The sequence below is a fragment of the Girardinichthys multiradiatus genome, chromosome 6 (genome assembly GCF_021462225.1).
Source record: "Girardinichthys multiradiatus isolate DD_20200921_A chromosome 6, DD_fGirMul_XY1, whole genome shotgun sequence".
Taxonomy (NCBI): domain Eukaryota; kingdom Metazoa; phylum Chordata; class Actinopteri; order Cyprinodontiformes; family Goodeidae; genus Girardinichthys; species Girardinichthys multiradiatus.
Window position 1 is genome coordinate 1,271,156 of NC_061799.1, and position 26,463 is coordinate 1,297,618.

Here is a 26,463-nt window from a genome sequence, read left to right on the forward strand (position 1 = left end):
ACTTTGTTGTGATTAGGATTTTTTTTGGGAAAGTTATTGCAATTTTTCAGTTTCGGCGCAAACGCCAAGTTCGTGCCCTGGCCATGCCCCCTAAACATGGCCGACAACTCAGGATTTTGATAATGTTTAATCCCCCATGCCTTAACTGCATATTGACCAAATATGAACCCGATAGCTAAAAATCCCTAGGAGGAGTTCGTTAAAGTTCGAGGTGAGTAAAAGTGAAAAACGGGCAAAAATCGGCCTTTAATCCAAAATGGCCGACTTCCTGTGCATTTTAGGACATACCCCCAAGAGACTTTTTTTCTTGGTTTGAGGAGCTCTAGCATTGTGGCGAATTTCATATCTCTACGACTTACGGTTTGGCCTATCTGACGTTTGGTTCATATCTCTACGACTTACGGTTTGGCCTATCTGACGTTTGGGGGCGTGGCTAAGTGGTTTGGTCACGCCTACTAATGACGACATTACGGAACAAGAATTTTACGCGGGGGAGAATTTTGGGTAAAATCGTATGCGTTTTGGTTCATGGCAAAGTCCCCATATTGCCCGCAAAGACGCAACGGAAAAAACAAAGAATAAGAATTCTTGCAATTACAATAGGCCCTTGCAGTTTTCCTGCTCGGGCCTAATAAATCTGTTTCTGATTTTTATGAAAAACTTTTATCAATTCAACTTCAACGAAAACGATTCAGCTGTATTCTAAAAATAATTCAACCTTATATACTTTCAATTCATGAAGACTTTAAATCCCATTGTGAGTCTGACCTGTCAACAACAGAAATTCAAAATGCTTTGTTTTCTAGGAAGAAGGGAAAAGCACCTGGTATTGATGGTTTATCTGTAGAGATTTACATTCATTTTTGGGATCTTATTCAAAACTCACTATTGTCCATGTACAAAGAATGTATCATTCATGGTGAGATGTCGACTACTATGAAGCAGGGTATCCTATCTTTTATCCCCAAACCTGATACAGACCCCTTAATCGAAAACTGGCGGCCTATTACTCTCCTAACAATTGACTATAAGGTATTAGCCTTAATGTTTGCCAACAGATTAAAAAGGTCTAGATACTATCATAGCTGAAACTCAGACAGGCTTTATGAAAAATCATCATATTAGTAATAACATTAGAATAATCTTGGACTTAACTGATTACACAAGTGAGGTAAACTCTGATGCCCTTATCTTGTTTCTAGACTTCTACAAAGCCTTCGACATGATTGAGCATAATTTTCTCATGCAGTCCCTTGATGTGTTTGGTTTTGCTCAAAGCTTTGTTGATATTGTCAGTATGTTTTATAGAGATATTAAGAGTTCTGTGATAATCAACATGAACACATCTAAATGATTCAAAATTAACAGAGGTGTCCGTCAAGGCTGCCCTATTTCACCCTTTTTATTTATACTAGTCACCGAATTAATATCAATCCTTATTGTTAATGACAAGAATTTTGAAGGATCACAATTTTTGGCAGAGAATTAAGAATTTCCCAACTCGCCCAATGAAACAACAATTTGTTTTAAACTTTGTATGTAGAAACTCCTATGTAGAAGACAAGTTGGGTTAAAAACAGCGTTAATATGGTGAAATGGTGCCTTGCTGGTGGTGGCACAATACTACAACAGCAGCCGTTAGTCTGCACTATTTTCCTGAAGTGAAGTGGATCAGAGCTGCCTGGATCAGAGCTGGAAAACTGATGGAACACATGAGCTGGTCCCACCAAGCACAGCCAGTTGTGATCGGAGGACTGTACGACAAACTCCCAGGAACAAGAAACCTGATTTCACAAGAGAAATTATGTCAAAGGTCGGGATATCTGACAGACCAAAAAGAATGTTGAAGCGGAGTCTATAGCTATGCTGTTCAGAGCATCTGACTTGAAAAGATCACCAAAGAAAAGGTTGTTGCTGCTGTTGCTAAATGGATCAGGGCTCAAGGTAAGAACACTTCCTTGTTGCAAAAGTACATTTAGATATTGGCAGTTATTGTTAATAATTAAAAATCCCAAATTATTAATATTATTATTAAAAAAAGATAAATTACAGGCGCACACAATATATTTAAATACATTTTTCTCTAAAGATTCAAATATAAAGTAAAAAAAAGAAAATGACCCACCAGGTAGTGTCTTCAGATCTTGAATCATCCCTTGTGTCTGCTGCTACTGCTCCATGCTGCTCGACTTCACCTCCGGTTGTTTCACTCAGTGCCATATTTACTGTGGATCAGCCAGTAATAAATACGGTAGCAAGTCCAAAACAACTCATTCTGTGGAAGATAAACTGCTCAATAGTTTGTTTTATGCATCCAGATTTTTTCATGTGTTTTGTTTCCTGGGTTTATTTGTTGCTTAATTTGGTGCATTTAATGTTTAATTTCCCAGTTTATAATACCTTAGTTAATCCAGTAACTGATCTAATTGATCTAATGTTAACTCTAATATATACACGTGTATGTATAAATATATGTGTGTATTTACTGACATAGCGAGATCTAGTTCGTGTTTAGTGAATTATTTTTAAAATCTGGATGTTGTGCTCATTCTGTGTCCTGGTGGTGCAGTATGATTTATGCATGTTGACTCTGGACGCGCTCCAGCATCCGGCAAAAAGAGACTCTGGTCGACACTTGTGCTCTACCATCTGATGAAAGCTGACTTTCTTCTCCTGACTGCTCTGCTCTCTCTGATAGTGACTTAAATATTTCTAAAGAAACGTGAGATTCTCTGCTGCTGTCTGTGTTGTTGCCATTGTAGCAGCAGTCAATTTACAGGCTGGGTTCCCATCTGATGTCATAAAAGAGCACCACAAAAGCGCAAAGGAGTAGTTTGGTAATCAGAATCAGAATCAGAATCAGAAAAGCTTTATTGCCAAGTACGTTTTTGGACATACAAGGAATTTGTTTTAGCGTAGTCGGTGCAATACAATACAAATTAAACAGTATAAACATATCTACAATATAATATAAATATATGTGCACAGTTTTAAGTGAAAAACAAAACAATGCGCACCAACACGCCGAGGCGACCATCTGCGGCGCCATCTTGGATCATAAATAATACCTTTTTAATGAAATGTATAACCAATTTATAACAACCATTCATTTCAGCAGCATGAATTAACTTTTTAAAATATGTTATCAGTGTTTCCTTTCCATGAATGTAGTTGGATTTATCATGAAAATTTGATGTTACCGGCACTGTTTTAAATTGGGTGCAATAATTCCTGACATTTTAAATGAGATGGTTAGTTCTACAATCTGCTAACCATTCAATACTACAGTTACATGGTAATATCAACACTATTTTCCTTATTAAAGCTGAATGATTTCCTCTGATTATTATGAGTGCATGGCAGGTCAGAGTTTTAGACCTGAACCTAAACTAAGTAAGTACATCCAAGCTGTTAGATAGCAGGGCCATGATCTTATCTAATAAAATCAAGTTGATCACAAAGTTTGTTTCTATATAGTTGAATAAAGAATTTGATTTGTTACTTGTTAATGATCTGATCTTAATCATGCAATACTGTAAAAACAGGTTTGTACTGTTGCATTTGGTTGACGTGCACATAATTTTTATTGTGAATAGAAAATCTGATTTTTTTCTGTATTTCATTGTGAAATACCTTTTTTCAATTTACTGGCTGTTTAAGTTATTAACATTTCCTGTAAAAAGCAAGTTCAGCACTGATTTTGTGGCTGCTGGTACCTGGTAAATAAAAACACTTTTCAAAAATATTTTAGGAATCCAAAAGATCAAAATAATTTCTATGAATTATTGTGATATTTTATCAATGACATAATTGGTATAATGACTTGTTTAAGACTTGAAATCAAAAGCTTAATACTTAGACTTGACTCGAGACTTGGAAAGACTTGGGACTTACTTTTAACTTGCAAAACAATGACTTGGTGCCTCTTGGTACCTCTGCTTATAGGCTCTTGTTTAGAACATTTGCAGTTTGCTTCTTCAGTCTAAAAGAATCATGTTAAGATATACTTTTGTCATTTACCTCAGAAAAAGTGAAGACTGGAAAGAGGTCCGTGACTGCACCCAAACATCAGAATCCGAATGTGATTTGACTCAGGAGCTCATTCCACTGGACAGGTGGGACCTTACTAATTACATGCAAAACCTTTTATATTTTTCTGTAAACTTTATCTGTAAACTTAGCTTTTTCTGAAATATTTTTTTCTTGCCTTCTCCAACACTATTAATATAATAATAGAATCATCATGATTGGTTAATGTTAATACAGGCCTCGATAGTACTCCCACTGTAAAACTGAAAAGATACATTTAACACTTGAAGGCATGAAATGTTTTGTGATACTTGAATTTCAATGATGAGCTCTAAAACGGTAGTGTTAAATTTAAAAAATATTTACCTTTCTATAGAAAATCCTCCTTGAACCTGGCACTTCAGGAATATTCAGCTATTGCTATTGCAAATGTCTACACACAGTCTTTCTGTTGCAGACACACACACACACACACACACACACACACACACACACACACCTGAAAGAAATGGAAACATCGCAACTAAGATAAACAAGCAGTGTTGTGGAAAAGCTCGAACAATGGAATTAATGGCAATAGGTTTGGAATTGATTTTAGCTGCACTGGTCACTTTCTGAATGTATATACTTGAAAACTGGCTCAAAGCTTCTCACATTAGGCCAGATTCTGGCTGTTGCTACATGCTTGCTCAGTATGAGGGATTGCTAAAAAGTAAACGACACAATGCAAGATACTGTCCACTGTCTCTATGTGCTCATCCAGGAGGACTGAATGCTGGAAGTCACTGACTTGATGAAATCTGCTGGGTTTCCTTAGATAGAAAACCTGGTGAATTGGCGCTATGTAAATAAACTGAATTGAATTGAAGTGAATTGTGCATTCAAATGTAGAAGTCAACAGGAACTGATGAACTAAGGCACAGTTTTGTTTGTCCCCTGCATTCAAACCTCCAAACACAGAGACATGTGGGCCTTTACCTTTTAAAGTAAATGTTAAAATTAGTCAGGCAAACTATTACACTAAATTTGTTGTTGATGAAAAATTTTCCAAAGAAAATGTTTTTTATCTTCACAGGGACTATGAAGCTGATATCAGAACAGAATCACATGACTTTTATGGTGAATTTGGCATGGACTACGACTTCCCTCACACCAATGCCCCAGCGTTCAATCCCTACAAAGAAAGTAGGTATCACACTATCAATTACCCACACACAGGCATGTCAGCCCTTGACAAGTTTTCCATTTTCTTCCATTCATCACATTTTTCCTAATTCCAAATTCCAATCTCAGGAATTTGGACTAGCAAGAGTTTATGCCTAAAACTTCGCTGAGCTTCAATTCATCTTTACATCAAAGACCTGCCTTTAACCTGGCTCTACCTCCTTTAGAAAAGGTCTGTTGTCCACATGGTTTTACCAGAAATGCATAATGAGAAGAAAAAAAACTTAGGAACACACTATCAAAGAGATGTTCATGAATTTATCTTTATAACTGTTCTCACTAACATAATGCTATATATTCCACATTAACTTGTCTCTAATGATTGCCAACTGTCTTCTTTCCTCAACATCTGTCTTAACATCATACGTTTCATATCATGTCTGAACCAGTAGTGAACTGTGATTGAGAGGCCAGGGTGCTCTAAGCCTGTTCTCATATTTAAATAAAAGAATTTAATGAAAAAGAAAATGGGCATCTCCAAGAGGTTAAAAAACAAGAAATATGCACCTTTTGTGGTAAATCCGCTGACCACTTATGAAATCATTGTACCTTTGAACTAACTGTTCTAGTGCAAAATAAATAAGAGATCACACAAAATTAACAACACAAAGTGCACAACCAAACCACATTTTGATACAAAAACTGGTTTGTTCACGCTATTTAGGTTCAAGATAAGCACTGTATACCAAGGCACTTTACAAAACAATTCCAATTCAATATATTCATACAGACATATTTAAAATCTGTTCGATATATTCTAATTCAATCTGTGTTATCAAACAATGTAGTCAAGTTCAGTTTATTATTCAAATTGGTTAAAACGTTTTCTGAAACCCAGCAGATTGCATTGAGTCACTGACTTGCAGTATTCACTTTGGGACGAGCATACGACAGTTGCTTGCACTGTCATTTACATTGTAGCAATCCCTCCTACTGAGCATGCATGTATTGACAGCAGAAAAAAATAAAACTTTAACCCCTTTAACAGGAAGAAACCTCCAGTACAGCCAGGCTCGGTGTACGCAGCCATCTGCCATGACTGACTGGGGGTTTGAGAAGACAGAGCATAAACACAAAAAACACAGAAGCACTTTCTATGTTAATGGCATTGGAAGCTTTTTTAGTGGCTTCATCTAGAAGAGAAACACCGCTAAGCAAATGAACTCTGAGCCAGCTTCTGTAGGATGTATCTTCTATAGAAAGAGAACATGAAGTTATTGGCAGCAGTAGGTCAGCTGATGCCCTCATCCAGAAAGGTGTCAAAACTAAACAGAACACCAGGCCAGACATAGCTTCAATGCAGAGAAAATACAGAAAGAGAACATAAAGTTGAAAGCTGATATAACAGAGAATAATGCAAATTGGAGAGTGCAGCAAAGTGAGGAAAAGTGGCCATTTTGTCTTCCAGCAGCCTTGTTCTACAGATAGCAGCATAACTACAAAGATATCTCAGCATAAACTAAGTCTAACTTGCTCAAAGTTACAAAAAATAAAGTTTTAAGCCTTGTCTTAAAGGTAGACAGGGTGTCTGCCTCCCAGACTAAAATTAGAGGTTGGTTCCACAGAAGGCGAGCCCGAAAAACTAAAAGATCTTTCTACTTTTAGAAACTCTAGGAATGACCAGTAAACCTGCAGCCAGGAAACAAAGTGCTCTGTTAGGAATATAGGGAACAATCAGATCTCAGATGTATGATGGAGCTAGATTATTTGGCTGTATATGTGAGGAGGATAATTTTAAATTCTATTCTGGATTTAACAGGAAGCCAATTAAGAGAAGCTGAACAGGAGAAAGATGATCCCTGTTTTTAATTTTCATCAGAACTCTTGCTGCTGCATTTTGAATCAGCTGAAGGCTTTTAACTGCATTTTGTGGACATACTGATAGTAAATAATTACAATAGTTCAGCCTTGAAGTAACAAATGCATGGACTAGTCTTTCAGCATCACTCTTGGACATGATCCTTCTAATTTTGCCATGAATTCTGGAGATGAAAGAAGGAAATTCTACAAATCTGTTTAATATGGGATTAAAATGACTAGTCCTAATCAAATCAAAAATATGACCAATATTCTTTGCCTTATCACCGGAACTAATATAATGGCATCCCAATTAAATAAATGACTAAATGACTTTTCTTTTTCAAAGACGAAAACTTGTTGTTTTTCTGACTATTTTTCCAGATGAAGTAGAACTTCTTAAAATGTGTAGTGTGCCATTTTTCAATTTCCTAGTGTTGTGCTTTAGCGTACACAGCTCTGAATTACACCAGGATGTCAGCCTCCTTTGAATAATTACCTTCTTTTTTAAGGGGGCGGTAACAGTACAGAAGCTGGAGAGAGGTTCGTTTAAACTACAAATCTTACTCTTGGATTCTTCTTGTTCCATATGAATTATTATATTAGTTTGTCTGAAGAGCTAAAGAAGCGCTAGTCAGAAATATATGGGGTTTTGGACAGGGTATAGGAACCTTGGCAACACATTTAGTTTTATTGTGCTAATCCTTCCACACAGGGAAGGCTGTAGGAAGTTCCAGCAGGGGATGACCTTTTTTAAATTTTCCTTCACAGCTCGAAAATTTGTCATGGCTGGTTCACATGAGAAGATTTTAAAATTGTCGGCTGATTTTTAAAATCTGAGAGACCCCACAGGTGGTGATAAAAAATCGTACATAAAACAGGTTTGGTCCTACCGTGTGTAGTGTAGAGCTACACGGCAAGCACAACACACCGCACATGAACAGATTTCACTCACAAACATTCAGATTTCAGAAATCTCGCGAACCTTCTTGAGATCTGCCGTGAGTTCCATTACCTCACTTTCTGACTGGCTACATGACACAGTCAACATGCTATATGCCTTGCCCTCATTTGTCCACAAGGAAACATCACACACTTTTGGATATCAGGTAAAGTCTTGTCTTTGCAGTTTATTGGAGAAGAGGAGAGATCTTAAAATCATCCGTCTGGATCCCTGAAACGCCGATTGCTGCTCCATTTAGTCAAAAAGCAGAGGAGAAGGCAGGACCTCTAGGTCATCATGTGGATTTCTCAGTCCTTCTCTTTCTGCTGTTGGACCCAGAGGTCAATAACACTGTCCTGCCGTTCATCCACGGGGCCCATAACTGGCTGGTTCATTCTGTCAGGATGCCTGTATAGAAATAGGATCCAAATGCAGACAGGTAGGCAGAAGCAACACATTGAATAGCACTTACATCCAGACTTGAGGCAACAAAAGTAGGCATAGACATTAACAGACTTGGCATGAGCAAACAGGATAAACCAGAGCAATGATAAATTGGAGGCGTAAATAGTGGGGGAAACAGGTGAAAAGCATGAGTCTGATGAGCAGACAGCAAGTAAATTGAATTAATGTAATTGCAGGGTAGCTGAGAGAGACTAATGATACTGGTATCCTGTCATGGCTGACACTAAAGGCGATGACAAACTAAAGAGAAGATAGGAAGCAACCCTGCCAAGTGCCCATCTGAAGTTTAAAGTAAGAAGAGATTGTGTAATTGGTACGCACAGCAGCCATTGGTGAATTATAGGGAGTTCTTAGCCAAACCCACTCAGATTACAAAAAAGGTACTCCCACTCCACTCAATCGAAGGCCTTCTTAGCATCAAGTGACAATACAGCTTCAGGTGTGTCGGTTAGAGAGGAGTCACAAATTATACCAAAGACATGTTTATCGTTAAAGAATATGTGTCCTCAACAAAGCCAGTTTGATCCATGGAGATAACATGTGGTGACATTACCACTAGATGACAGAATGACAGAATTTTTGCAAGGATCTTCACATCAGTCTTTACCAGCAAATATGGTCCGTATTACCTACATCCAAGAGGGTCTTTATTCTTTGAAGAATGAATGACATACTGTAACAGCCTCCCGCATGATTGGAAGGAGGGTGCTGGATAAACAGGACTCAGTGAACACCAACAGCAGAAGTGGTGCAAGTTTATTGGAAAAAGTTTTGAAAAATTCAGATGGAAGGATACATTTACATGTAGATTTATATTATCTCAAGTAAAGTATTTCATCGAAGGCCTCGAAGGTCTTCGAAGGCATCGAAGACCTTTGATATGATATCCTGGCGACGATGACAGCAGGCGGAGGAGCATATCGTGCTGGTATTGCCTGTTCTCGTTTAAAATCTGAAGTTTATGAAACTACCTGTGGTAAAGTGATAGTAGAAGATGAGTTTCTACATTTTATTTCTGATAAGATAAGAACACTGCAGCAGGATGAAATTGTTTTGTTGGCCGCAAATAACTTCTCATCTGAATGGATTGAAGAGTCCAAGTGACTCCTGTATGAACTGTGCCGAACAAAGCAGCGTAATATTAAACATAAGGGTGCACAGAAAGAAACAAATAACATCAAGGACTGTTTGAAACTGTTAAACGAGCATGGTGAGAATATTCCCCGATTTGTCCCACACATTTTGGACAAGCTTCCATCTGTTGGCTTTGGCAATATGGATGCCTTGGCCTTGCTATGTACAATGGAACACTTTAACCAGGACGTTTCCATGCTAAGAGGAGCAATGGAGTCAAAATCTCAGGCGGGCGACTGTTGATCTGGAGCACCGGTTTATGGAGATTATAACACCCCATGCATTTAGTTCGGTCAATGAACCCGCGCAAGGAGCCAAGCAAATGGAAACGCAATCAGATGAGCTATCTGTAAAGGATGCTAAACAACAACCAAGAGAGGCCTCAAACCAACAACCTATGTCTCCGGTTTGCAGTACTGTCCTAAAGAAAGGGAAACCGAAACTTCAGAAAACCCTTGAAGGGGGCTTTGTCACAGGGTCATGGTTTACGAAATCATCCAAAGCGGGAGCAGCTCAAAGGGGGAATAATAGGCACTGGCACAGTGAGTAACATCACAGTGGTTAAAACCAAGGTGTTAAGTGTCTTTGCTACAAGATTCTCTCCTGACCTTGATGCTGATATTCTGCGCGGCTTTTTGACTGAGAAACTGGGCCAATCGGTGACGTGCAGAACGATTGACTCTGCGCAACAGATTTAGCTCATTTCATATAACTGCAGAGTGCAATGAAGTTGCCTAAATGTACAACCCAAAACTTTGGCCGGCGGGTGTGTATGTGCGCCGCTACTTTGAGGTGCGCAAACTGAAAAACAATAGTGTTCGGCTGACCCAGGGATCAGAAACCGGTACACTGCAGTAGTATTCTGAGAACGCATCTGCACCTGTAGCACCACAGATGGGCAACGCTCAAGGAGATACTGATAAATAAATGAGTGGGATTAAGATTGTGTCATATAATGCACGAGGCTTGCGTGTTGAACACAGTGAAGCAGACAGAGCGCGTCGCTGTGTGGTGGACAAATTGTTGGAGACTTGTCATGTATTGTGTGTGCAGGAGGCCTTTTTAGCTAAACAGGACCTGGAGAGACTGAATTGCCTGCACAAAGATTTTTATGGTACAAAATATATGACCAGTCAGTTTATGTGATTAGATTGGATGTGGACTGGGCCATAGGGGTTAGGTTCACCTGTGGAGATGAAAATTTCATTGTTCTGAATGTGTACACACCTTATGAGTGCTCTCACAATGAAGATGAATTTCTAAACAGATTGTATTTTATTATGGCTATTATACAAGATAGCGCATCTACCTGCTTTTTTATTGTGGGAGATTTCATTGCTGATATATCGGATAATCACTCTGTATTTGCCAGTCATTTAATGCAATTTTGTAGCAACAATAGCCTAATTCTCTCTAGTAAGGTGCTTCCGCCTGACAGCAGTTACACCTATATTAGTGATGCATGGCAAACAACTTCATGGCTAGGTCATTGTATCTATACAGTGAATGCTCATGATTTCATACAGGACATTAGGGTTAATTATGAATTTGCTGCCACTGATCATATACCTCTCACTTTGTCTGTAAACATGAACTACATGCCTGCCCTTTTACCTGTACACTATAATAGGAGTATGGGAAAAATAACATGGGATCACTTGTCTGAGAAAGATCTATTAGATTATTGCAATCATACCGACGTTATGCTTAGCAATACATGTATACCAAAGGAAGCCATCTCATGCCATGATATGAACTGTAAGAACCCTCAACACAGTGCTGAGTTATGCACTATGTATGAGAATGTTTTGAAGTCCTCGAGCAAGACACTGTATAAAACCAGCTTACATAGTATCAAGCCAGGCTGGAATGATTATGTAGGGGAGCTTCATGGAGAGGCCAGAAGGGCTCTTAAAGCATGGGTTGCCTCGGGTAAACAAAAACATGGCCCTTTGTTTGAGTATAAAAAACAGGGTAATGCAAATTTTAAATACACTTTAAGATTTATAAACAGAAATGAAAACATTATGAGGGCTGACTCTCTTGCAAGGAAATAAAAAATGATAATGTCAAGGACTTCTGGAAAGAAATTTAAAAAATAAATAATTACAAATCATCACTTCCAACTACTATCGATGGTGTTAGTGATGTAAAAGAAATTGCTTCGTTATGGCAGGAGCACTACAGTGAAATACATAACTGTGTCAAACGTAACACCTTTGTAGTGGGTGACATACATAGTAATGAGAATGTGATTGTTTCCCCTCAAGAAATACATAATACAATCATGACATTGAGAAACAGCAAGGCATGTGGTATGGATAATATTTCTGCTGAGCAGTTGAAAAATGCAAGTTGGAAAATTTGTTTATTACTTTCCATGTGTTTCAGTGGCGTCTTAGTCCATGGTTTGTTACCATATTCAAAGCTATCTATCATACTGGTACCCATCTTTAAGGATAAAGCAGGTAAGATTAGCTCTTTGGAGAATTACTGACCTATAGACTTAGCTAGTAGTCTGTCAAAAGTCCCAGAAAGGATTCTGTTAACTAGGTTAGAGGAGTTTGTCCTGACCTCTGACAATCAATTTGGTTTTAAACCTAAACACGGCACGGACATGTGCATCCTTGCATTAAAGGAGATTCCAGACTTGCATAACAGGCACAATTCCACAATATTTATGTGTTTTATTTTAGTGAATCATCAAAAACTGTTTCACAAGTTATATAATAGGGGAGTACCAAAATATATAATCAGAGTCCTTGTTTATTGGTTTGAGCATCAATTAATGTACGTAAAATGAGGTAATATTGTGTCTGATGCATTTAATACTGGAAATGGACTCAGGGAGGAAAGTATACTGTCTCCTTTCCTCTTTAACATCTATATGGATGAGTTGTCAAAGCTTTTGAATTGCTGCAAAACAGGCTGTGTAGTTGGTAACCGCATAATTAACCACCTGATGTATGCGGATGATTTGGTGGTCCTGTTGGGATTATGAATCTGAGAATATTATTTAATATATAATATTAATATTTTATTAAATAATATTTTGGTCTGTTAAGGGTTGTCCTGTGAATACCAGCCCAGTAAGGCGATGGTATTAGGACAAAATAGAAAGGGATGAGCCAAGTTCTGATATCATTGAACAGCATAAACTTTGCACACACATGGAATAAATTTACACCATTTCTTAAAATACAAGAATTTATTAACAAAAATAAGTCAACTCAAAGTCAAACATATTTCAATCAACAAACTCTTTACTATGCTAAAACAATCCAACTAAACTACCAAGCAGAATTAAAGAATAATGAAGACTAATAGGCTATGTACAATATAAACAAGTTGATTAAAGATGATAAAATCATGACCAAAAGAGTGATGCAACATTACCATGCAATGTTTATGTTTGAGAACCAAGGATTATCTTGAAGAATCTGGAAATTAAGTTAAGTTAGTCTTGGAACCAACTTAGGCAATAATCAGCAAACGTTTAGACAACCATTCACAATGCAAGATCAGATAAAATATTATTTTAAGAAAATAATGTTTAAATAATGATCTGCTGAAAACCAACCTTCTGGATGACTAATTCTCAACGGTGTCTCATTAGCTGCCTTTATTTATTAAAATAATATTTAAAGAAATATTATTAAGGGAATATTTTGAAAAGAGCCAAATCTTTCTGGAGAAATGGAGCTTAATGATGTTTACTTAGTTATCAAATTTAGTAAAATGATGTTAGGGACACATTATTTACTGGATTGAAAACTAAACCTCTGGGTAAATATTATTTAGCAGCAAGCACATGTCCTTAGCTGTTAGCAGTTAAGCTAACAAATAAGCTGCTAGCTTATCACCAGATTCAAACACATACTGTTGAGAATTAAAATCATGTAATTTCATGCTATTAGTTTAGTTTGCATGTGAGAACATTAAACTGAGATTTAACATGAGTGAGCCTTGAGGAGAGAGTACAGATCCCAGCAGGGGTCAGGGTGCACAAGGGTGAAACAGAGGGTAGAATGTTCTCGGCAGCTGCAAGCCGTAAAAGCTGGCTGTAGGGACCATAAAGCAATAAATGTCAACTTTTGGCCATGGTATAGATGCCACAACGGAGCTTGGCTGATTTACAACACCTGACGGAAAAAGGGAAGGCACAGTCAGTAAGCTTTGAAGTCAACAGTATAAAGATGTACCTGGAACTTGTAATGACAGAGACATCTGGGTAAAGACAGCCATGCTTTGCTGAACATCTGCGATCTCTCTCCGTAAGGGTCCTTATGTAAATTATTCTTTCCTTTATGTAATTTTCTTTCTTGTGTTGTTTTATATATTCATTTTGCATTAGAAATCATTGGAATTATTATCTTCCAAATTAAACTTGCGTTAATCTTAATTTCCTGCTCTTCATCTGTTCTTTCTCACGACATCCGGACTGGGAGAGGTTGAGGCCGCAAGAATATCAGTGATAGCATTAGGTTACCTCAACAATACCTTTAAAAGAAAATACTGTTAATAAAAGGGTTAAAATGCATAAGCACGTTATGATCAATCATCTGTTTAAAATCACCCTTTAATAAAGTTTGTCTTAACTTTAAAAACACACAAAGAACACAACCTGAGCACGTGTGCAGCAGATATTCTGCTAGCACCAAGATAGCTGAGTTCAACACAAACAAAACCAAACTTCATAAAATGAAAAACGTTTAGATAATTTCAACCTAAATCACTTCTATGTTTTTCTGCCCAAACACTTAACCTCATGAACTGTGGTGAGGAACGTTGTCCAAGCGACAATGAAGTTTGAAGAGAGCTCTGTGAACAAAGGGTTAGCTTCCAGCTAACCTCCTTAGCTGTGGGAGTGATGGCTGTTCTGTCGGCCGGCCTGTGAACAAACGGTTAGCTTCTAGCTAACCTCCATGGCTGTGGATGAAAGACGGCCCCTAACCGCACTGCACGTTACCACGGTGATGGGGTCTCTGCTGTCTTCCTTCCAGACTGGGAGACCGCTCCGCTCGGCTTCATAGAGACCGCTTCTCTGTAGGGAACTTCTCTGGGACGGTTTACTTCCGCAGGCCTCAGAGAGAGAAAGTCAAGCCACGTGTACGTTAATTCCCGTTTTTATGAATGAATACTGGGTACACAAACAGTTATTCACTCATTCTTAACTTGTGCATATGATCGCGTGATCTTATGGCACTCTTGGATCCTGTTGAAGAGTTATGTCTTTTTGCCAGCAAAGAGACATCAGCAAGGTGTTCCCCTCCTATCCCGATGATCACCGGTGGAAGAGATCGGCTTGTTGGAGGGGGGGTGCTCTTATTCAGACAGTGGCATCATGGGAAGTCTGCTGCTACCCCCCTTTTCTCAGTTGCTGGAAGTCAGTTAAATGCAATTTATTTTGAAAGTTCCAGAAAAGTTTGTCCCGGAGTTCTAATGTTGTTTCCATGGCTGGGTCCCAACAGTTCTATGTCCATACAATGCTGGCCTTCAACAGTTACTAAAGATATGCTCTCAATATGGCTATGACTTTGATATTAAGTATAACACCAAGAAGAGCAACATTATGATTGTTAGAAGCAAGGCAGATAAGCATCTGATAACCCCTGATTTTTCCCTGTCTGGTACTGTTCTCAACATATGCAATGAGGTTAAATATTTGGGACATTATATAACTGATGACCTGCCTGATGATCATGAAATTTACAGGCAGTATTGTATGATGTATGCACAAGCTAATACGGTGGTCAGAAAATTTGATATGTGTTCACAATAATAGCTCTTTTTAAAGCCTTCTGTACTCCAATGTACACTGCCCATCTATGGCGACAATACAAAAGAGGCAGCATGCAGAAACTTCAGGTGGCATATAATGATGCTATGAGGCCACTACTCAAACTACCTAGATGGAGTAGTGCTAGTCACCTGTTTGCAGGTGTTGGTGTACCTACATGTCCTGCTGTGCTCAGGAAACCTATGTACAGGTGTATGTATAGATTATCTTTGTCAAGGAATGGCATAATTGTAATTTTAGTAAACCCTGCACTGAGTACAGTCAGATTTACTTCAGTTCTGTGGAATCATTGGCGTCATAATTTATTTGTGGGTCAAAGAACAATATCATGTGTTGTGGTTTTTATAACTTGTCATTTTATTTTTTATTTTGTTTTTTGTATGTGCTTTCTGTTGGTTTTTATTTTATGTTCTTTTTATCTATTTTCTTTTTTTTTTACTATGGACTATCCTTTTGTCTGAAATAAAGATTGATTGATTGATTGATTGATAGATTGATTGATTGACTGATAAAGCATTAAACGCTATGAAATATACTCGCAATTCCAACTCCTGACATACTATGAGTGCATGTGTCTGAGTGAGATGGTTTTATACCTAAGTGTGGGGCTGTGACGTAGACATGTACCAAGCAGTACCGTTTGAACCAACAGAAAAATTCAACTGCAGTAGCCACCGTTCAACCAAAGAGGGAGCATCAAAATGGTTTTAGGACATATATTGCAGAATTAAACAACTTTATATGAAAATGTAAAAAATTGCAAAGTAACATAAAGATAGCACCCTTGAGGCCCCATTTATACAGTTTATCTGTAAAAAAGGTTGATTGGGATTTAGTTTCACTTTAAGAATGTTATGGATGGTGAGTGACTGGTGGAAGACTCTGAACGGGTTCTGCTTAATGTTTGTTTGCATTGGAATTTGCTTCTATGGCTTGCCCATAACTGTATCTTTGAAACACTGGTTGACGTAGCTCTCCAGGCTGTCCAAGGTTTCCTCGTCCAGTTTGTTATGTCAGGAAACATAAAACAACAGTTTTTATTTTGAACATTTCTGCTTGATTTTTTTGGCTTCAGGTGGGGCAAACTGGTAGAAACCTGGAATGAAAGGCTTCTATTGATTACTTACCAGCAAGATGTGGAAAATAAATAAAAAAGCTATATTGTAGTTAATACAGGTCCAAATCTTGCTACATTTTGATGATAAACCTACTACTCCTGCTACTACTTTTTTTCAAAGCTTTTAAACATTTTAACAAGACCTTTACTATTGATAATCATGATGTGCTTGTACACAATAATCATGTAACAAAATGCAAATATTGTTACATTCCTAAAAGAAACTCTGGGTTACACATAGTGCTATTATACAAAGACAATGCTATTTCCAAAGTGTTTTTTAGAACACATCAAACTGAACATTTCACTTTTTTTCTGTCATTCATAATTGGAATAAATATTATATTATAAAAATATTGTTGTGAGTGAGTGATGTCTGGATATTGCACTCACTTAGCTTCTGCACACTGATTCCTGTGACACTTTTAATTAGTCTGAATAACCCCGGAAAACGTCTCATAATCACTGCTGTCTTATATCCGTAGGTAATATCAGCGCTTTGGAATTTTCTCTCATGGATCTTAATGAGAGCACAGTCATTATCAACATCAAACATCCGCTGATCTCCGTCAATGTGCGACAGAAGGAGACCATCAAAGACATTCTCAAATTTGACCTTAAGTATAAGATCAGTTACTACAAGTCTGGGAGCACAGGAAAGGTATGCTTGTTATTTGTTACCTACAGTTTAAATGCATTATCATTTAAATGCTTTGATACCATTATTGACTGCCTGTATTTATTAGTGTACAAGTATAATAACAAGACACTATGAAGGTCCCCAATTGTCTGTCTATCAATGTTTTTCTTTAGCTGCTTTTTTCTTTAATTTCATTTAAGCACACACTGCATGATGAGACCTTTATTTATTCAAAAAGAAAAAACAAAGTGTCGTCTTAAATTCAGGTGAATAGGTTCAGTTCAATTCAGTTTTATTTATATAGCGTCAAATCCACAACACGTTAAGACACTTTTCAAAGTCAATTCCATCAAATCATACAGATTTAAAGTCAGGTTCATACATTCCAATTAATCCTAACTATCAAACAGTGCAGTTGGATTCAGTTTATTATTCAAATTGGTTAAAACGATTTTTTTTATATAAGGGAAATCAAGCAGATTGAATAAAACCTGAATAGTTGTAGCTTATTTAGTATCATGCCCAGTCTGTGTCTATGTTTAGTGCTTGTGTTTTTGTTTTGCTTATCTCTGTGTCCTGGTCGTTTCTGGTCGTGTATCCTGTCACGGCCTGGTTCTGGTTTCTTTGCCTGGTCTGTGAGTGAGAACAATAAATCTCAGACTTACCTTTATTCATCTGAGTCCTGGCGTCTCCTCCGCACTTTGGTCCTCCGCACTTTGGTCCTACCCACAACAACCGCAAACTATGACACTTTAGTGGCTTCATCTAGGAGACAACGACAGCTAAGCAGATTAACTCTGGGCTAGTTTTCAAGTCTAGAGTATGAAAGATATCTTTAAGGGCTTTATGTATGAGAAGGATAATTCTATTGTGGATTTAACAAGGAGCCAATGAAGAGAAGCTAAAATAGGAGAAATATGAGGTTTTTTATTTGAATGAGAACTCTTGCTGCAGCATTCTGGATCAAGTGAAGGCTGTTAACTGCATTTTGTGGACTACAATAGTTCAGCCTTGACATAGCAAATGCATAAACTAGTTTTTCAGCATCACTTCTAGACATATTTTTGACAATATTCTAAAGAAGAAAATCCTTGAAACCTGTTTAATGTGGGATTTAAATGACATATCCTGGTCAAAACTAACACTAGCTTTCTTTACTTTATAAACGAAGGTCAATTTAAAGTTATCCAGATTAACCTGTTAAGCCCTGATGGGTTTTAGAGCAATTTCCGCCTGAAATTACATAACTGAATTAAATCAAGTATAGCTCCTGTTGAAGTACCCCTTTAAAGGGGTCTTCTGCGCATTCGTTTATTCACTGTAACCTGGAGGAATTCACAACACATTAGAATAAACAGCTGTATGTCATTCAAATACCTGGGCCCAGGGGAAGAGCTCGTGTAGGTAGGATACATCAAGACTTCTTCTGCTTCTCTCACTGGGCTCATGTCTTTTATTAAAACACACACGAAAATGGGCAGCGCCCTTGTTTACAATATTTTCTACACATAGTCACGTACACATTTTTCCGGCCGACCATATTTAGACAGGTATGTCCAACAGCTGCATCCCGTATCTTCTAATATAAGCAGGGAGTAACTCAGTCAGTTGTACTATCTCTCATTTTCACACACTCCTGCAGTTCTCAGTAATTTTCCACTTCACCTCTCCTGTGAGAAATACTTCTGCAGGCCACACAATACACAATGTCTTATACTAACACATGTTACACATTTTATTTCCCACACTGGTTATGAACATAGTAATAATAATGATGCACACACATAATATATCTCCACAATTTCCCCCTTTTGAAGTCTCCTAAGACTTCACCACTACTTGAAGATGCTTCATAAAAGATTTGAACAATCATTACAACCCGTGGAGCAGATGGAAATGTTTGTCATTATGCTTTTTGACCCTGCCTCCAATGCCATGCCATGCCGGCCTTTGAAGTCCCAAGGATGCTTACAACCTTCTAAGTCTTGACAGGGAGTATTGACCCCTCTAACTGGAGGGTGTCCATCCGTGCTTTATTCCATAGTCTGTCCAAATATGCCAATGTAATATTCTACCATCCTTCTGTTCCCTAGACAGTAATACATATCAGACGCCCTGTCAATTACTCTTTATGGGTTAATCTTTGTCCTCCTCCTCGTTAGCATCAATCGCAAGCAAAGGCATCATATGGGAAGGAGGAGGAGGTGCGGTTTTCCCTTCAATGGTTGTAGTAATAATGTATATTCCTGAGTGCTCATGCATGGTCGTGGAAAGTGTTTTTAACCCTTCTAAAGCTTTTGAGACGGAACCATCAGGTGCACTGTTGTTGGGAATAAAAGTGCAACACATATCCCCAAACATCGAACTGCTAACAACATATCTAATGCCATTCGGTTTTGCACAGCCATGAGGGAGGTTGGTGCCAATTGTTCAGACAGGCCTTCTACTGCATCCCTTGTTAGGTTAGCTAGACGTAAAACATTGTAATGGCTGTAGTTGATGCGGTCAACATTCTTATTTGGGGTCACCGGAAAGAATGCTGCAATTATTGGGATATTTTTAAAACGATGGAATGATGGAAGGGGAACAAGAATTAATGTGAAAACAGGTAAAGAGTCTGTGATTGATTTAACAATAGTATCAAATTGTTTAGCTAATAACTGTGAGTGGGACATTGACAAAGATACAACAGTAGGCAGTGATCATTACCCCATTAAAATCATAACAGGAATATTAATAAATAACAGGAATACAGGATTATATAAAAGATGGAATTTAATAAGGCTGATTGGGAAAAAATTTAAATATTTAAGTCAAAAGAAATTGGAAGAAACAGATGAGTCTATTGATATAAATAGTTTAAATATAAATATCTGTAAAAAAATCTTACAAGCTGCAGAAGAGTCAATAAAAAAAGGAGGAAGAAAAAAAAATTGTGCCATGGTGGACAAAAGAATGTAATACAATTAAGAAATAAAGCATTTAAAATGTTAAAAAGTAACCCAATTTATCAGAACCTAATTGAGTACAAAAGAAAGCAAGCAAAAGTGAGAAAGATCATTAATCTATGCGTTACATTAACGCTCAGCTTGGACTCCTGCTTTACTTGCACTGCCATACTTGCACAATGATCACCTGCACTGTTGTATTGCTCTTGCATCTTATACTGCTCTATATTTACTCTCACTCACTTAAAACTGTGCACATATATTTATATTATATTGTAGATATGTTTATACTGTTTAATTTGTACTGTATTGCACCGACTACGCCAAAACAAATTCCTTGTATGTCCAAAAACGTACTTGGCAATAAAGCTTTTCTGATTCTGATTCTGATTCTAAGAATGCAAAAAGAGAATATTGGAGAAACGTTTGTAATACTGTAGGGAGAGAAATAAAAATTGATCAAATTTGGAAAACAATTAAAAGAATGAAGGGTATTAGAAAAGAATATGGAAATCCTATATTAAAAATAGATAATACAACTATAACCGAAGATAAAGAAAAAGCAGAAATATTAGCTAAAACATTTAGTAAAATTCATAGTTCAAATAATATTAGTAAAGAAGGAAAGAAAGGTAGGGAAATCACAAAGATGAAATATAAAGACTTAATGCGAAATAACGTAGATACGAATAAATTAATAAATGAACCATTAACAAAAGAATAATTTTACTTTGTTACCAGGAAAACAAAAAATACATCACCTGGAAAAGATCAAATTTACTATACAATGATAGAACATCTCAATGGCAAAGCAAAAAAAAAAAATTAGAATTATACAATAAAGTCTGGGAGGAGGGAGAGCTGCCACAGAGCTGGAAGGAAGCAATAAATATTCCAATAGTTAAACCAGGAAAAGATAACACAAAACCAGAAAATTATAGACCGATCGCATTAACATCAAATATTTGTAAAATAATGGAAAAAATGATTAATAATAGATTAACATATTATTTAAATATTAATTGATATATATCTAGAAATCAAAATGGGTTTAGAAAAGGGAGAAGCACAAATGACTCTGCATTATGTTTAGAATATGAAATTAAGAGAGCACAAATAAACAAAGAAAATGTAGTAGCTGTATTTTTCAACATAGAAAAAGCATATGACATGATGTGGGTTGAAGGATTATTAATTAAATTAAATAAAATGGGTATTACTGGAAAAATGTTTAACTGGATTAAAGATTTTTTATCAAAAAGAACAATACAAGTAAGAATTGGTCAAGAATTGTCAGGTAAATATATAATAGATAATGGTACTCCTCAAGGAAGTATTATAAGTCCGTTATTGTTTTCTATAATGATAAATGATGTATTTAAAAATATTGGTAAAGAAGTTGGTTGCTCACTATTTGCAGATGATGGAGCTATATGGAAAAGGGGTTGTAATATCAAACTTATTGAAAAGAAAATACCGGATGAGATTATTAGAATAGAAGAATGTTCATATCAATCAGGGTTTAAATTCTCAGTGGAAAAAAGTAATAGTGTTTACACAGAAAAGGAAAAGAGAAAATATCAAACTAAAATTATACAATAAAGTTTTAGAACAAGTAAAAAATCTAAAATGTTTAGGTATATGGTTTGATGAAAAAATTATATGGAAAGTACATATAGAAAGAATCATAGATAAATGCAAAAAAATATTACATATTATGAGATGTATGGCTGGTATTGATTGGGGAGCAGATCGAACATCATTAAAAAGAATTTATACAGGATTAATTAGATCAAATATTGATTATGGAAGTATAATTTATGGATCAGCAGCAAACACTCATCTTATAAAATTAGACAATATACAACATCAAGCTTTAAGAATTAGTACAGGAGCAATCAGAACCAGTCCAATAACAGAACTCCAGGTAGAGATGAGAGAGATGCCATTAGATTTAAGAAGGAAACAGTTAGCAATAAATTACTGGATAAACTTACAAAGCAATAATCCGGATCATCCCACACGTGATCTTTTAAAACCATGCTGGGAAAAAGAAAAAAAACAAGTTAAGAGTTTTGGTTGGATTATCAATAATATAGCAGAAGAATTTCAAATATATGAAAAAGAAATAAGTTCAATGTTGCCTTTGCCAGTAGTGCCACCGTGGCTATTACCAGAAGCAGTGGTGGATATGGCGTTGATGGAAAAGAAAAAGGATCCAAAATGTAGATTAGATTCAGGTATGTTGGGGGTTATGATTATTGATTGATTAATCTTGATCAATAATTATAATTAAAAATCATAATTTGACAAAATCAATTTCTTAACCAAAATCCTCATTTATGAATTGAGACCAGAGATGTTTCTGGTGTTGTACTTGTGGCTCAACGCCTTTGACAATTACAACCGTTAAATACTCCGTAATAATTAATAACTATTGCTGGAGATGTCACTGTTTAAATCGACCGTTTCTGCCGAAACGTGTGGAACTTTAACCTTATCTTGACTGACGAATCATTTTTGCACACAATGATCACAAAACGCTCTCTTTTTATCTATGTGGATATTTATTAATCTTCACCTACTCAACATGCAGAATTCTACATAACAAGGGTAACACATCTAACTAAGCAAAAATAAAGCAAAAAGCAGTGGGTGTGTATTGAATCAAACAGCAGTTATGGCAAACAGAAGGAATGAGAATATGCAAAAGGGGTGTGGTGGCGAGTGGAGAGTGTGTGTGTGTGTGTGTGGGGGGGGGGGGGGGGGGGGGGGGAGGCGCAGCTCCACTGTAACTCAATAATTCTGAGAAAATTTCCCCCAACTCCTGAGCAGACAAAGGGTTATAAAGCTTTGGCGGCAAGCTAGCGAGCAGTGATATTGGAGACAAAGGAAAATTGAGAATTTTAACAGTTTTAACAGTCCAGTCTTACCGCGCACTTGCGTTGACTCCCAGATGGTAAAACACAAACAGAGCTAGGAACGCGGCGGCTCCAGATATCAAAATAACACATCAAAGTTTCAATAACAAGGTTACATGCACATATCGTTCAGAACACATGAGATCCTAACTAGCGATTCTGATCGCTCTACAACCTCTGACCCTGCCCAGGCCTTCTAATAAAGAAATAAAAGATTAAAATAAAAGATGGGTTTTACTTGGTGAAGCTTCCTTCTGGGCAGCGAGTGAGAGGGAAAGAGGGGGGGTTGAAGCGTGGCTGCGCGTCCGCAGTTAGACTCCAAGAAAGCGGTCAGTCCCTGTCCTTTGGCCTTCTTGACGAAAAGGAAAAATATGATCTGACCATCAAAGTCGACTTGGGATGAAAACACGGTGGTGGTTCGTTTCCTCAAACTCCGTGTTTTTAGTTACGTGTTAACTCACGTCTTCAATCAGCAAAGTGAAATTTCTGGCCTTCCTAGTCCAGAAACCTCAGTTATTAATTGTTCGTTGGCCAATGAGAGAGAATAAATGAAGACTCCACGTGGGATCTCTTCTTCTCCAGAGGATGCTTCAGTTGCGTGGTAACCGTGTCAAGGTTTCCAGCTGAAGGTGGGGTTTTCAACACGGAGCCCTTCCTATATAGCGTCTTGTGACGTCAGACTTGGGACGCTCGTCATATCAGTCGCAGTGCTCAACGGGATATGTAATAGCGGGCTGTCCTGGATACAAAATGGCCGAAGCCATTGGAAAGGCACAGTGACGTCCAACAACGTGCAGATAGTCCAATACTCAGCAACAAGTGGTCCAACAAGTATAATACAGGAATATATAAACAATTACTATCATTATGTCCAGATTTACACAGACGTATCAAAAACAGATGAAAAAGTAGGAGTAGCATTTGTAATACCAGAATTTAAAATAAAGTAGGAAAAAGAATTACAGATGGATTATCGATATATTCAGGAGAATTATTAGCCACATTGCTAGCAGTGCAGTGGGTGGAGGATATAAAACCATTAAAAACAATCATTTGTTCAGACTCAAGTTCAGCATTATTAAGTTTAAAACATAATCATTCAGAGGGTAGACCAGACATTTTGTTGGAAATAAAACATACTTTATTTAGAATACAAAGGATGGGATTAATATTAGTGTTTTTATGGGTACCAGCACATGTAGGAGTTGGAGGGAATGAGATGGCGGACAGGATAGCAAAGAAGGCAACACAAAACAACATTAGCTTTATAATTAATATTAGTAGGTCAGAGGCAAGAAATATAATTAAACAGAGAATCAGGAAAGAGTAGCAAAAAAGGTGGGATGAAGAAAGGAAAGGAAGATGGTTTTACAGAATCAACAAGATAGTAGGAGAAGTAAGAACTCGAAGAAGGAGCAGAAAAGAGGAAAGATTAATTACAAGATTAAGACTTGGACATACAGCACTTAATTCTACATTGTTTAAGATAAAGAAACATAATACAGGAAAATGTGATCATTGTGGAGAGGAGGAAACAATAGAACATGTAATATTGAAGTGTCAGAAATATGAACAAGAAAGAACAATTTTAAGAACCATGAAGAACCACACTCCATACCAGTCGGTGGCGGTAATGCACACCATAAAGTTATTTACCAACTGCCAAAAATAATACAAGAAGAAGAAGAAGAAGAAGAAGTAGAAGACTTCCTTGCTCCACAGGTGTCAGCTCCGCCGACACACGGAAGTTTGTCGATTCCTACCAACGTTACTCCACCTCCGCTACACAAATCGCGCAGAAACTTCTCCGTAACGCGGGAGCCAGTGTCGCCAGGTTGACACATTCATCTCGTCTTCTCGGATCAGCCGAAGTTTCCTCGCATCAGCCGCGGTTCTCCTCCGTGTTTTTCCTCCTCCGTAGCACTTCCACACCTTACTGCAGATATCGTAACTGCAGCGGTTAGATTTAACCTGTGCAGAGAATCTCTGAAACAGTTCAATCCTTCTCCAACTTCAGGGTCGGCCTACATAAACTGCAATCTCCATTTTCCTCATGCTCGTCCTCTCTCCTCTTCTCCCCTTCTTCTTCCCATCATTTCCTGTCTCTCCTCCTCCGTAACTTCCGTTTCAACTTGGAGGTTTGATCCATAGTCTCTAGACTAATCAAAACATTAGTCAAACAAACAATAATATACATATGTAAATACACATGTTGCCTCAAGAGCCGCTTCATTTTCCTGTTGTTTACGGTTTTTCCCAGATGACCAATAGTAAACAACCCCCGCCACATATATATACATAATCACTTGGATTACCTATTCAAAACATAATAATACCAGGCTCTCAACTATATTTCTGATATAAATATCATATTTTGATTATTTTGTAAATATTCAAAAGCTTTTGTGCATGTTTTTAGCCAGGGGCAACACCCAGATTACGCTCCGGAACCAAGCTACTGGAGAGGGGCCGGACTCCATCCCACTCCGGAGTTTCCCAAGGAGAGAGGCAATGGGAGGGGAAACTATCAAGGTCTCTGCTCAGTGCCTCGATTTTGAAGTTTTCTCTCTTTATACTGTAACTTCTGGTTGCATTAGAGAAGGTTATCCCTGTCATCTGTGCATATGCACCAAACAACAGTTCAGATTGCCCTGATCTTTTTATGATCTCTGGATGGTGTCCTGGAAGTACTGCCATCTGGGAACTCGGTGCTCCTGAGGGCCTTCAATGCCCATGAGGGCAATGACTACATTGTTTGGAGGGGTGGGATTGGAAACAATGACCTTCCTTGATCTGAAGCCGAATTGTGTTTTGTTGCTTCACTTCCATAACGGACACCATGTTGGACCACAAGGTAGTCATTAATGTACCAGTCAACCTTGCTCTAAAGGTCGATGATTGATTTTGTAATTGCATCATTAGACTTGCGTTATTTTGTCTTGGACAGAGGGGGCTGACGGGAAGAGTTGTTAACTGATCACCCTCATGGTTGTGCATTGGACTTGGTGGCAGGGGAGGCTACTGGATAGACCTAGTAAACAAAAACAGGTGGTAAGGGTGAGCTGGCAAGATCTAGTAGCGAAACCTGTCTAAATCAATTTACACCTCAAGGAGAATTTCCCTAGGGAGTTTGGGGACATGTGATCTTAAAGTTTCATGTTCAGGACCTCCATTGCGAAGGCAGTTTTCAGGATCTGTGGACTTAAGATTATAGGTGCCTGTTGTGATGGCAACCAGAGGATCTGCTGATGAATACCAGAGTTGATGGAACCCATCAGGCTGAAGAAGGAGGCCTTTAGGGCTTAAATGTCCTGGGGAACTCCTAAAACAGCCGGTTCGAACCCCTGCTCCGTCCGTCTCAATTGTTGTGTCCTTGGGCAAGACACTTCACCTGCCTTACCTGCTATTGGTGGTCAGAGGCGCCAATTGTATGGCAGCTCCGCTT

The 26,463-nt window shown here is 37.7% G+C and overlaps 1 protein-coding gene across 1 annotated transcript in view; it reads left to right on the forward strand.

The window, feature by feature from the left end:
- LOC124870260 (tissue factor-like) overlaps positions 1-26,463 on the forward strand; it is a 64,584-nt gene that overhangs the window by 19,189 nt on the left and 18,932 nt on the right. Inside the window, exons 3-5 of the mRNA XM_047368837.1 lie at positions 4,026-4,115; positions 5,105-5,214; positions 16,995-17,170. Of these exons, the coding sequence (XP_047224793.1) occupies positions 4,026-4,115; positions 5,105-5,214; positions 16,995-17,170 (376 nt within the window). The remainder of the gene's footprint in view (positions 1-4,025; positions 4,116-5,104; positions 5,215-16,994; positions 17,171-26,463) is intronic.